Here is a 13,039-nt window from a genome sequence, read left to right on the forward strand (position 1 = left end):
AAAAATACTGTCATGTACCGTGAAACCGGTATAATTTTGAAAAATACCGTGATATACATTTTTGGTCATACCGCCCAGCACTAACCTACGGGTATTAATTTTGTCTTGCCTGTATATCTTATTCAGGTCAGAATAAACACATTTTGTATCCCTCTAATTTTGGTAAAATAATTAAAATTTTGCAGATACTCCAAAATGTATTTAAAATTTTGACCATAACTGTATATGCTTTTTTTTTTGTTTAACTCTTAAGTGCTGGTAGTCTCTGACTTGTATTTATGAATCACCAAGGACCATGGTTTCAGCTAAAAATCATCTTTACTATTCTATTGAAGAAAAAATTCACCTACATTTTGGATGTCCTGAGGTTGTGTAAGCAGCAAATGATCATTTTTGGGTGAACTATCCCTTGAAGAATTTTCCTTTGTTCTGGCAAGAGCATATCAATACTCAAGAGTTCATAACCTATCCTAATTTTTTCATTCTGTTGTTAAGGAGGAGAAAGCGAAAGCCTACAGAAAAGAAAAGCAAAAGGAAAAGAAAAGAAAGGCAGAAGAAGATCTCAACTTTGAAGATGATGATGAAATGGCTGCTGTGATGGGATTCTCAGGTTTTGGATCCTCCAAAAAAGGCCACTGATCACTCATTTTAAAAGTTTGCTCACCAAGGCCTTCTGTGAATAGGTATCCCTGAACTGTATGAAAATTTTTTCATTAGTGTATTTAAAATTGACCATAACTGTATATGCTTTTTTTTGTTGTTTAACTCTTAAGTGCTGGTAGTCTCTGACTTGTATTTATGAATCACCAAGGACCATGGTTTCAGCTAAAAATCATCTTTACTATTCTATTGAAGAAAAAATTCACCTACATTTTGGATGTCCTGAGGTTGTGTAAGCAGCAAATGATCATTTTTGGGTGAACTATCCCTTGAAGAATTTTCCTTTGTTCTGGCAAGAGCATATCAATACTCAAGAGTTCATAACCTATCCTAATTTTTTCATTCTGTTGTTAAGGAGGAGAAAGCGAAAGCCTACAGAAAAGAAAAGCAAAAGGAAAAGAAAAGAAAGGCAGAAGAAGATCTCAACTTTGAAGATGATGATGAAATGGCTGCTGTGATGGGATTCTCAGGTTTTGGATCCTCCAAAAAAGGCCACTGATCACTCATTTTAAAAGTTTGCTCACCAAGGCCTTCTGTGAATAGGTATCCCTGAACTGTATGAAAATTTTTTCATTATTGCTTTACAGGACCACACAGCTTTTTATCGCGCATTCTGTTAAACACCTGATTCAACACATGTGGTGGGTAACCTGTTCTTGGCCCTTGATTATAGAACATCAGCATAACTCTGTCAATCTAAATTGAGCTCCTTGTTATGAAGGAAGTTTTTGTTATAAAGTGTAAATAGGGCTGCATATGCATAAATGTTTTATGAGTTGTGTCTGAAGTTACCATCTTATACCTTCCAAACAATTAAACCGAAAAGGTTCAAATTAAAACAATATAACCTCAAGACTTGATGCTTCTATTCCCCAGCGTCTCTGTGGATGTGGGGCTGACAAGAAATGGAAAACCTGTTAAAGTTATAATTATAGAGCTTTTTTTTTATTATTATTATTATTATAAGGAGACTGATAGATTGTAATTTGTGGTTATTTTACATTAAAACATTGACTAAGTTTTCCAGTGTATTAAAGTACAATACAATACTAACTATGGCCATAATAAAGAACTAAAGATTACTTTGTGCATGTGTGTATGTAAATAGAAACTTACAATATGGATTTATTAGTTTTTTTATGACATGTTACAGAAGTTTTATTTACTTTACATAAGCACACATCACATATAATGACAACTTAATTCAATAATTAAGCATTTCTAACTTGACTAATTACCAAAACTAAAGTAATGGAAAAGCTTTAGCTGCTATTGATTTATATAGTACATCACCACCTGGTGGTGCTATTGGCTCCCATAAATTTACTATGGCAAATGAAAATGTACATCCGGCAAAATAATCAACACAATGAAATAAATCAAAAGTCAGCACCTACAATTCTAAATAATTCCGCATAGACCTTGTCGATTAAAAATTTCAATTCACAACATAAACATTCCAACAAAAAGACCAGCCAAAATGTTCATTTGTAAAGGGAAGTGGCTCAGCTGTACACACTGACAGACACACGGGTGCCAGAGGGTTCTGTCCTTTCATTAGCCTACAAATGCTATTTCCATTGTGCATAGATAAAGAGGAAATATAATGTGTCTGTTGTATCAAAAGTGAGGAAAAATTGAGCATCAATGATAGGGTTGTGATCTCCAGAAACAAACGTGTAGCCATTGAGAGTAATAAACAATCCTAAGCATCAGTGACAAAATGCTCAAGTGATTGCATTTAAAATGAGCAATAAAGAAGAAAAGAGGGGTTTTAGTGTGTCTAGCGTGTGTAGCCTAACGATAGTTTCCACTAAAATAAAGACCAAGTAATGTTACAACAGAATTCAGTGTGGGAGCTCCTTAAAACATTATTGACATATAAACAACTGGATGACATTACCCTGAATCAAAACCGCTGACTTTGCCCTCAAAACAGATTTTAATACACCCACTGAACCACCTTCTACTTTGTAAGCAGCCAGGAAATGGAAATAACTGACAAGGCAGGGGAATTGTATTTTGGTGTATGACATCAATTAAATGTAATATGATAATAATATCTGAACATCCGTTTACAGCTTTGCGAATCAAATACACTTTACAGCTACATCAAAGTGGATGTTCAGTGATGCAGGCACATTAACCGAGATATTTCCACGAACTAACCCCTACAACAGGAGCAACTGAAAGCTTGAAACTCATAGTTTCCAGTTGTGGGTGTTAAATGCGAACAGTTCTGGGACTGAACCAGCCACCCGTGTTGCAGGTCACGATCCACAATCATTCACACAATCTGACTTTTGATTAGTTTCTTTTGCAAATGTGGTTCTTAGATGGTAAATAACTGCATAATTCCCATAATACTATCATTTGGGTGCTAGTTTTAAAATACAGAAAAAAAATTGTACAATTTAACCAAGTTTACTTTAAGAAAACAGTTAAAATGAAGTTAAATAAAAGTGATAAAAATAGCTCTTACGTCTTTAAATGTTAAATTCAAATGTTAAATCTATATTTAAATAAGCAAAATATATAACCTGGAAAGCATCAACTACTTGCAAATAAAGCTCTGAACTAAAAGATAAAACTAAAAAATGGCTGTAATAAAATTACAGCTTTGGTATATGCGTATATATTCATATGATTTATGTTGTAAACGTCTAAATGTTATTTTATAAATTATTTTCCCAAAGAAAGCCTTCATGATAGCCCATTGCTTGTGTTTATCAAAATTCAAAACCACAATTTAAGAATCACATGACGTGGAACTGGCAAGATGTAGATAATGAGGCAAATAATTAAAACATAATAATGGAGTTTTAAACTTGCATTGTGTGTCCAGGATCTTACCAAATACTAAAATGAACATAAGCTTGAGTCCAGTAGTTCATAATGTCCAGTGCTTATAGTCTATATCTGTCTGAGGGGTCGAAGATGAATTATAATAAGTTAAGAAATAACTTCTTTTTTTCATGAAGGGGCTGTACTTCCCCTGTTTGTCACAATAATCATTAACAGGAAGTCTATGGGGAAGTGGATGTCATTCTTTCTTTTTATACTGTGCTCAGGCATTCCCGGGGTGTTGGGCTTTTTAGTTATTTTTGAAAATGGTAGAATTTTGAGCAATTCTCCCGCTTCTACATTTGAAACTGGGTGATTCTGTCACTAAAGTATTATCTCTTTTGATTTGATTTCTTTTTTTTCTTCTTTTTTTTGATTTGACACCAGTCTCCTCGTGTTCTCAGTATACAAAGTGTCAGGCACAGTGTGAAAATGTGAGAGTGGCAACATTTTTTTCAATGCTTGACGGTATCTGGGATTTGATATTCATAAGTAAGTGTAGTGCGTTTGGAATAATGAGTTCTGATAGTATTCCATCCAAATCGGAGGTTTTGAGCTGGGATTCGCAACGGTTAGCAGACTTTCTGAAGAAAGTAAGTTGCTTTCTCTTTCCATCTTTCAATGTAAAATATATAGTGAAATTGAAAACATATCTGTTGTAATCCATGTATTATTAAAATGGTTCTTTTATAGATGTTTAGCACATATAGTTACGAATCTGATACTGTTTAGAACTGATAAATGAGAAATATTTGTTATGAAGTAGCATTACTGAATGTACTTCTACAGACCTATGTTTGATATTTAATGTTATTTAATATTACATTATGTTGTTTATGTAGGAGATATGGTTATGTCTGTGAGCCTGTATATTCAACTGACATACTTTCTTTTTCATTATCTTTAGAGGAATCTAACTGGGTGTGATAAGGTCGTGACACGGTGTAACATCAATGGCCAAAGGTTCCTGGTATGTACCCCTTTAAAATTTGAGTCCAGCAGTTTTGGTGGGTCACAGGTCTGTTCTGATCACAGACAGACAGGAAAGGGGGAGGGTACATAAAAATTCAAGAGGCATTTAGAAACCAGAATTGACCATTTTCAGCATGTCATCATTTTGTCATAATTAATGTCATAATTTAGTATAGGCCTATTTTTGGCCCTATGCATTTGGTGGTAATCTGAATAAAATGTGTTTGATTTTAAGAACGTTTACATTTGTACAAATATTTAGCTTTTAATTACATTTTGTTAAACATTCATATTCATTGTGGAGCGCAGACAAAAATGTCCCTTTACAAAACAGATATCTGTGGTCTGACTCAATGTGGTATCATTGTTTTCCTTGATCCTGCATTTCAGGAAGCACTGTTATTAGAAACTAACCGTAAACTACTAACTTCTCAAAACTACCAAGAACTCCTAATTCTCCTAACTTCTATTTCTAAACTACCAACTCCTAATCAGTCAGAAATCAAGAAAAAAGTAAAGGTTCTAAATGTGTTTGTGTGTTTATATGAATGTTCAACTGATCCTTCAAGTGATTTTGAAGGACTGAATCATTATTGCAGTGATTAATATGTTTTTAACCCTAACCCTATCTGATGCAGTGCATAGCATTTTATTTCTCAAACAACCATGTCGGAAGACATACCCATGTACATAGTCCAGGATGACAATGACAAGATTCATCAGGCTCAAACTGTGAAAGATTGGACATCACAGAGTCCTGACCTAAACCCCATTGAATGTCTTTGGGATGTGCTGGAGTAGACTTTACACTGCCTGTCCAAAAACAAAAACAAAACAAAAACAAAAGTTGCACATTCGAATATTTCATTGGACAGCCTTTAGTTTTGATGACACTGTGCATTCGTTCCGGCATTGTTTCAACAATGTTATGCAACGTCAAAACATTTATTTCCATCAAGAGTTGCATTCATTTTTGGCCGAGATCTTGTATCGACAATGGGAGAGTCAAACCACTCTGTAAAGTCGACTCCAGCACATCCTTAAGACTTTTAAAAGGGTTAAGCCCCGTTCACACCAAGAACGATAACTATAAAAATATAACGATATTAGCGTCCACACCAGCGAACGATATCGTCTGTTTATTAAGCTTACATGCGTCTGCCGCTTTAAATTCTTGAGCTCGTTACAGCAGGATGGATTCTGATTGGCTGTCAATTTTTTGTCGTTCATCAGCTGGAAAAAAATCGTTTTGAAAGTGATTCCAACGATATAATTTCTCTTTGTCTTTATCGTTGTAGGTGTGGTGTGGACTCTGCTATTCTTTAATATTGAGAACGATTTTTAGAACTATATCTTTATCGTTATCTTTATAGTTATCGGGAAGTCTATGGGGAAGTGGATGTCATTCTTTCTTTTTATACTGTGCTCAGGCATTCCCGGGGTGTTGGGCTTTTTAGTTATTTTTGAAAATGGTAGAATTTTGAGCAATTCTCCCGCTTCTACGTTTGAAACTGGGTGATTCTGTCACTAAAGTATTATCTCTTTTGATTTGATTTCTTTTTTTTTTCTTTTTTTTGATTTGACACCAGTCTCCTCGTGTTCTCAGTATACAAAGTGTCAGGCACAGTGTGAACTCAATGTGAGAGTGGCAACATTTTTTTCAATGCTTGACGGTATCTGGGATTTGATATTCATAAGTAAGTGTAGTGCGTTTGGAATAATGAGTTCTGATAGTATTCCATCCAAATCGGAGGTTTTGAGCTGGGATTCGCAACGGTTAGCAGACTTTCTGAAGAAAGTAAGTTGCTTTCTCTTTCCATCTTTCAATGTAAAATATATAGTGAAATTGAAAACATATCTGTTGTAATCCATGTATTATTAAAATGGTTCTTTTATAGATGTTTAGCACATATAGTTACGAATCTGATACTGTTTAGAACTGATAAATGAGAAATATTTGTTATGAAGTAGCATTACTGAATGTACTTCTACAGACCTATGTTTGATATTTAATGTTATTTAATATTACATTATGTTGTTTATGTAGGAGATATGGTTATGTCTGTGAGCCTGTATATTCAACTGACATACTTTCTTTTTCATTATCTTTAGAGGAATCTAACTGGGTGTGATAAGGTCGTGACACGGTGTAACATCAATGGCCAAAGGTTCCTGGTATGTACCCCTTTAAAATTTGAGTCCAGCAGTTTTGGTGGGTCACAGGTCTGTTCTGATCACAGACAGACAGGAAAGGGGGAGGGTACATAAAAATTCAAGAGGCATTTAGAAACCAGAATTGACCATTTTCAGCATGTCATCATTTTGTCATAATTAATGTCATAATTTAGTATAGGCCTATTTTTGGCCCTATGCATTTGGTGGTAATCTGAATAAAATGTGTTTGATTTTAAGAACGTTTACATTTGTACAAATATTTAGCTTTTAATTACATTTTGTTAAACATTCATATTCATTGTGGAGCGCAGACAAAAATGTCCCTTTACAAAACAGATATCTGTGGTCTGACTCAATGTGGTATCATTGTTTTCCTTGATCCTGCATTTCAGGAAGCACTGTTATTAGAAACTAACCGTAAACTACTAACTTCTCAAAACTACCAAGAACTCCTAATTCTCCTAACTTCTATTTCTAAACTACCAACTCCTAATCAGTCAGAAATCAAGAAAAAAGTAAAGGTTCTAAATGTGTTTGTGTGTTTATATGAATGTTCAACTGATCCTTCAAGTGATTTTGAAGGACTGAATCATTATTGCAGTGATTAATATGTTTTTAACCCTAACCCTATCTGATGCAGTGCATAGCATTTTATTTCTCAAACAACCATGTCGGAAGACATACCCATGTACATAGTCCAGGATGACAATGACAAGATTCATCAGGCTCAAACTGTGAAAGATTGGACATCACAGAGTCCTGACCTAAACCCCATTGAATGTCTTTGGGATGTGCTGGAGTAGACTTTACACTGCCTGTCCAAAAACAAAAACAAAACAAAAACAAAAGTTGCACATTCGAATATTTCATTGGACAGCCTTTAGTTTTGATGACACTGTGCATTCGTTCCGGCATTGTTTCAACAATGTTATGCAACGTCAAAACATTTATTTCCATCAAGAGTTGCATTCATTTTTGGCCGAGATCTTGTATCGACAATGGGAGAGTCAAACCACTCTGTAAAGTCGACTCCAGCACATCCTTAAGACTTTTAAAAGGGTTAAGCCCCGTTCACACCAAGAACGATAACTATAAAAATATAACGATATTAGCGTCCACACCAGCGAACGATATCGTCTGTTTATTAAGCTTACATGCGTCTGCCGCTTTAAATTCTTGAGCTCGTTACAGCAGGATGGATTCTGATTGGCTGTCAATTTTTTATCGTTCATCAGCTGGAAAAAAATCGTTTTGAAAGTGATTCCAACGATATAATTTCTCTTTGTCTTTATCGTTGTAGGTGTGGTGTGGACTCTGCTATTCTTTAATATTGAGAACGATTTTTAGAACTATATATTTATCGTTATCTTTATACGTTAACGTTATCGTTCTTAGTGTGAACGGGGCTTTAAGCTAAATTAAAAAAAGCAATTCATTCAGGACAATGAAATTCATACGTTAAAATTGTTCCTCATGCTAACTGAAACATTATTTCACAATTTTTGGGCCCTATGAATCTTGACATTGTCATCCTGGAATATGGGCATGGGTGCATCTTCCAACATGGCTGTTTAAGAAATTAAAAGCTATACTATGCATCAGTTAGGGTTAAAAGAATTGTTGCAAAACATACAACATGCCAGAAACATATTAATCACTGCAATAACGATCCAATCCTAGACTCTTCAGTATTTGCTTATTTAACTCCAAATGGCGATTTTTTTTGGCTTGGCAGTGTACTTATGATGTACAGGCAATGAATTTAAAATCAGTCTGTATACATTTTTTTCAGAGTATGTCTGACAATGACCTTCAAAAGTTCCCTAAGCTTCATGCGCCGTAAGTACCGATTGTATTTTCTGTGCTTATTCTGTGTATTTGTCATTCTTTTTTTAGTCTATACTGGGTAAATCTCACGAGTACTTTAGACATAAATAAGTAGACGTAAATAACTTTAGAATTGATTTGCCATAAAGTGTAGAATAATATATCATATCCACAGTATTCAAATACTTTTTATTTATTTATTTTAAAAATACAGTTCCTGTGCTTTAAAATCTTTTTAAAACAACTGTAGCTCATCATGTTGCCATATTATTTTACAGTGTAAAAAGTGTATAAACAGGTAGAAATGTGCAAGAACACCATCGATGATATAGTGACAATAAGAGGAAATACTGCACAGGAAAGATAAAGCAGAGAAGCAGATGTGGCAGGAACCATTGCGTTGATGCAGAAGCTGTTTTGCAGAGCATGTTTGGTGTGAAATGGTTGAAAACGCCCACACCTCAATAACACTTAAATAAGCAGATGCTATTGATTTTTACCCAAAAGCGTATTTGGCTTTAGGGATATGACAGTGACTTTGTGATAAAGTGATTGTTGTTAGTTTATTAAGCATTGTCGGGTGCACAGAAACGGGGACAGAAAATTATGGCTCTGTTACCACATCCTGCTTGAGCTGAACCCTCAGCCAGTACATAAAGCAATAATTACATTCTGTTCTTTTTCTTAAAACGCCTACTAATCAATAATGTGCCAGTAATGGTAGTTACACTTTGAGGATTTGAAATGGGTGTTTTCTAATATTTTTAGGCTTATCTCCAAAATTTGTCAGGAAATCAACAAAGAGAAGAATTGGAGATTCTTTCCACCGATTCCAACAATAAGGCCAGTACATCTCTACCATCACAAATCTTGTGTTATATATGAAATATTATGTACACTAATATTCAAAGTTTGGGGTCAGTAAGATTTTTTAAATGTTTTAGAAAGAAGTCTCTTATGCTTACCAAGGCAGCATTTATTGAACAAAAACAGTAAAAACAATACTGTAATATTGTGAAATTACAATTTTAGTAGTTTTCTATTTGAATACATTTAAAATGTAATTTATTCCTGTGATGGCAAAGCTGAATTTCTAGCAGTCATCACTTCAAGTCTTCAGTGTCACATGATCCTTCAGAAAGCATACTAATATGCCAATTTGCTGCTCAAGAAATATTTCTTATTATTATCAATGTTGAAAATGGTTGTGCTGCTTAATATTTTTGTGGAAACCTTTCTTTAAGATTGTTTGATGAATAAAAAGTTCAAAAGAACAGCATTTATTTGAAACAGAAATTTACTTGTAACATTATAAAAATCTTAACGGTCATTTTTGATCAATTTAATGCATCCTTGCACAATAGAAGTGTTAATCTACTGACCCCAAACTTTTAAATGTTAGTGTATACTACATGACTCTACTATTATGTGGTCACCCAGACAACACATCTATGTTCTTGTTGAACTTTTAAAGGTTTGTTGTCCCATATATTAACATCCTGTCATCATTTACTCGCCCTCAAGCCTAAATAACGTATTTTCTTCTGCAGAAACACAAAAGAAGATATTTTGAAGAATGTCTTTTGAGGAACTCTTTTTTTCTTTTCTTTTCTTTTCTTCAGCAGACAACTAATTATCCTTAGTGTTTTGTAACAGGCCATCACCAGTTCCCAGCTACCCACAACCACCAGGTATGATATAAATACAATATATCCAATGCTACAAATTACACTTTTAAAGAGTGTCTAGAAGAAGTCTGCTCTTACCATTTTCAGTTGAGCAGCATGAGGATCAAGCGTGGGACTCTGAAGAGTTTGTAAGTCTCGTATTTGTGTTTGAAACTGTTTTGAAGTGATCAGTATCACATCTGATTGGCAGAGCGCGTGTGTTCTTTCCTCCTTAAGGAGAGTGATGATGACTATGAGAATCCGGATTCGAATGATGAGGGTGAAGCTAGCGGTGGAGACTATGAGTCCCCAGAGGAGGGGTCAGACAGTGACAACAGCTATGAGCCTCCACCAACCGAGCCTAATGAAGACACAGCCCAGATCTGTCCCGCAAAACCCATGGAAAACAGTGATTATATTGGTACGCAGAACTGGACACCCCTCCATCCTACTGTTGTCTTAGTCTTTTGGAAAAATGATAGGATTCCTTGTTTTGTCAGATAATAACCGCACACGTGGAGTGGGCAGAAGTCAACCGCCTGTCCCTCCAGAGCGCCCAGGCCCTGGACCCGCTCTCCCTCCTGTGGAGCGGCCAAGTGTGAGTCCTTCATATTTCCAAACAGTATGTGTCCCTATTCATTTCTGATTTTCATTTTTTGAGACTTCTTAGCAATAAACTCTATATTATAATCGATAGGTTGGACTGCCTATGAGAGAAGAGCGGCCCCTAAAAAGATCCCCAGGTAGGAAAGTATTCCTATTTTTTGTGAAAGATAAACTGGGTGTGATGTTGTTGAACTTATCCACCTTTTCAATATGTTGTTTCTACCGTTCTGTGCTCTTATAGCACCTGCCGTGGACCGCAGTACAAAGCCAGGAGCTCTGGACAGAAGCCACCCTGCAGCTGTAGCAGGTCACTTTTAGCAAATAATAATTGAGAAATAATGCAGTTCAGATTGCTTTGAGATGATCTGGTGTCAAAGATAAAGATAATGTAGGCAGTGTCTGAAGGGAAGGCTTTGATTCTAAACTGTATTGCAATTACAGGTTATATGTTTTAACAACCTTAAACTGTATTGTGTCTTCACAGGTGGAAGAGGCACATGCTCGCTTGACAGAGTAAGTTTATTTTGTCCTGCCTCGAAGTAGAATTCGGCACTATGTGCCTTAGTAATGTTTGACTTTTTTTTCACATTAAAAAATTGCATTTACTGAACATTAATTAATTAAGTATATATTATTTTTAAGAATAAATTAATATATATCATGATTAACTATATTAATAAATAAATATATAATTATATATAACAATATATAAGTATATATTATATTGTGTGTTTTATAAATATTTATATGACTGTTTGAATGAATATACAATGAATAATATACAATATATAATATACAATGAATATTGTTATTACTACGATTATTATTACTATGATTATTACAACATACAACATAATAATAACTTCCATGCTTGAAATATAAATGAAATTTCAAAGTTTCATTTAGATTTTTTTGTATATACTACACCATAATAACTTTTAAACATTTAAATGGTTCTGTAAAATGGTATTTCTCTAATATTTTTTTTTCCTGTAGGCTGGCCAACCGCCAAGAAGGTACAGTGGTTTCCTTTAATTTCCTCTTTTATAGATAAAACAGAAATAACTGCACATGTGCATTTAGTATGACAATATTTAGTAGTATAATTTACTATTTAAAAAGACTGATATTCTCTTGTACATCTAGAAAAAACTAAATCAAATTTGTCATACATTTTTCGGGATGTTTTCATTTGCTTTTATTTCGTTTGCTTTTATCAGACTCCCTGCAGTGGAGCCACCAGAAGACCCGATAAGAATTCCCAAACCCTCGCTTCCTCCATCAGGGGTGCGCAGAAGTGCCTCCTCTGTTACACCAGGCTACTCTCAAAACAGGTCAAATTCATAATTATTATTTTTTTAATTATAACTTTACGCTGCACCATTCTTTCACAAAGCTGCCACTGTAACTTGTACCTTGCTTTTCCAACAGACAACCTGACTACAGAACGGAGGTAATCACATTAAGCACATTAAGCACACACACACACACACAAATATACAGTATATATATATATATACTGTATATTAGGGATGTCCCGATCAGGTTTTTTGTACCCCCAATCTGATCTGAGTAATTGAATATTGAGTATCTGCCGATACAGAGTCCCGATCCGATACTTGTATATTCCCGAATGTATTTTTGGTGCACACTTCAAGTATTAAAGTCATTAAAATCAATCCAATGTACACGGAGTTGTGCAGAGAGTAAAAGTAATATATGTATATGTATATATATATTATATAGGACTACTTGATATAAACTTCTTGTATTTTATACGTATAATAAGCAGAGTAATTGCAACATAAAGTGAAGATAAGGTTAGAAAGCATGAAGCTCGCGGTGTCAGAACGCCAGTCTGTCAGTCAAGTCCGAATCAAGACTCAACCCATAGCAACGCGATAACACAGCAGATAAAAGTAAACGATAAATGAGTGATCATTACAAAAGTGCACATCAAATGCACATGAACATGGAAGCTCAAACGTGTATGACGCGCTAGAATAGACCACACCATTTCTCGCGGAACACACACGCACATTTGAGCGCCTTCTTTTCCTGTTAAAGGCACAGTATGTAATTTTTCGCCGCTAGAGGGCACGTATTCAAAACAAACAAAGAGACAAAGGCGTAGTTTGATGACGCTGTGACTGAGTGTGGAATCATGGGAGTTGTGGTCTTCATCCCCACAGCCGATGCAATCCGACGGGACTCGGGCAGAAATCATGTTCATGGATGAGCTAATGATTTGTTAACGTAGTAGTATGAAGCAGGGTGAGGCTGAAAGC

The 13,039-nt window shown here is 35.0% G+C and overlaps 2 protein-coding genes across 4 annotated transcripts in view; both read left to right on the forward strand.

Annotated features, from left to right (window-relative positions):
• Positions 1-709, forward strand: part of LOC107715422 (zinc finger matrin-type protein 2) — a 3,848-nt gene extending 3,139 nt beyond the window's left edge. Inside the window, exon 6 of the mRNA XM_016521562.1 lies at positions 496-709. Coding sequence (XP_016377048.1) covers positions 496-639 — 144 coding nt within the window. The 3' untranslated portion in view covers positions 640-709. The remainder of the gene's footprint in view (positions 1-495) is intronic.
• Positions 710-5,994: 5,285 nt separating this feature from the next.
• Positions 5,995-13,039, forward strand: part of LOC107715314 (lymphocyte cytosolic protein 2-like) — a 14,133-nt gene continuing 7,088 nt past the window's right edge. Inside the window, exons 1-14 of one of the 3 annotated variants that reach the window (XM_016521396.1) lie at positions 5,995-6,274; positions 6,589-6,651; positions 8,444-8,490; positions 9,247-9,321; positions 10,135-10,169; positions 10,254-10,294; positions 10,383-10,566; positions 10,646-10,767; positions 10,843-10,888; positions 10,993-11,058; positions 11,236-11,264; positions 11,748-11,767; positions 11,972-12,085; positions 12,183-12,204. In XM_016521396.1, coding sequence (XP_016376882.1) covers positions 6,140-6,274; positions 6,589-6,651; positions 8,444-8,490; positions 9,247-9,321; positions 10,135-10,169; positions 10,254-10,294; positions 10,383-10,566; positions 10,646-10,767; positions 10,843-10,888; positions 10,993-11,058; positions 11,236-11,264; positions 11,748-11,767; positions 11,972-12,085; positions 12,183-12,204 — 999 coding nt within the window. In that variant the 5' untranslated portion in view covers positions 5,995-6,139. The remainder of the gene's footprint in view (positions 6,275-6,588; positions 6,652-8,443; positions 8,491-9,246; positions 9,322-10,134; positions 10,170-10,253; positions 10,295-10,382; positions 10,567-10,645; positions 10,768-10,842; positions 10,889-10,992; positions 11,059-11,235; positions 11,265-11,747; positions 11,768-11,971; positions 12,086-12,182; positions 12,205-13,039) is intronic. The other 2 variants (XM_016521397.1, XM_016521398.1) reach the window with 2 other exon arrangements.

The sequence above is a fragment of the Sinocyclocheilus rhinocerous genome, unplaced genomic scaffold (genome assembly GCF_001515625.1).
Source record: "Sinocyclocheilus rhinocerous isolate Xijiao unplaced genomic scaffold, SAMN03320098_v1.1 scaffold299, whole genome shotgun sequence".
Taxonomy (NCBI): domain Eukaryota; kingdom Metazoa; phylum Chordata; class Actinopteri; order Cypriniformes; family Cyprinidae; genus Sinocyclocheilus; species Sinocyclocheilus rhinocerous.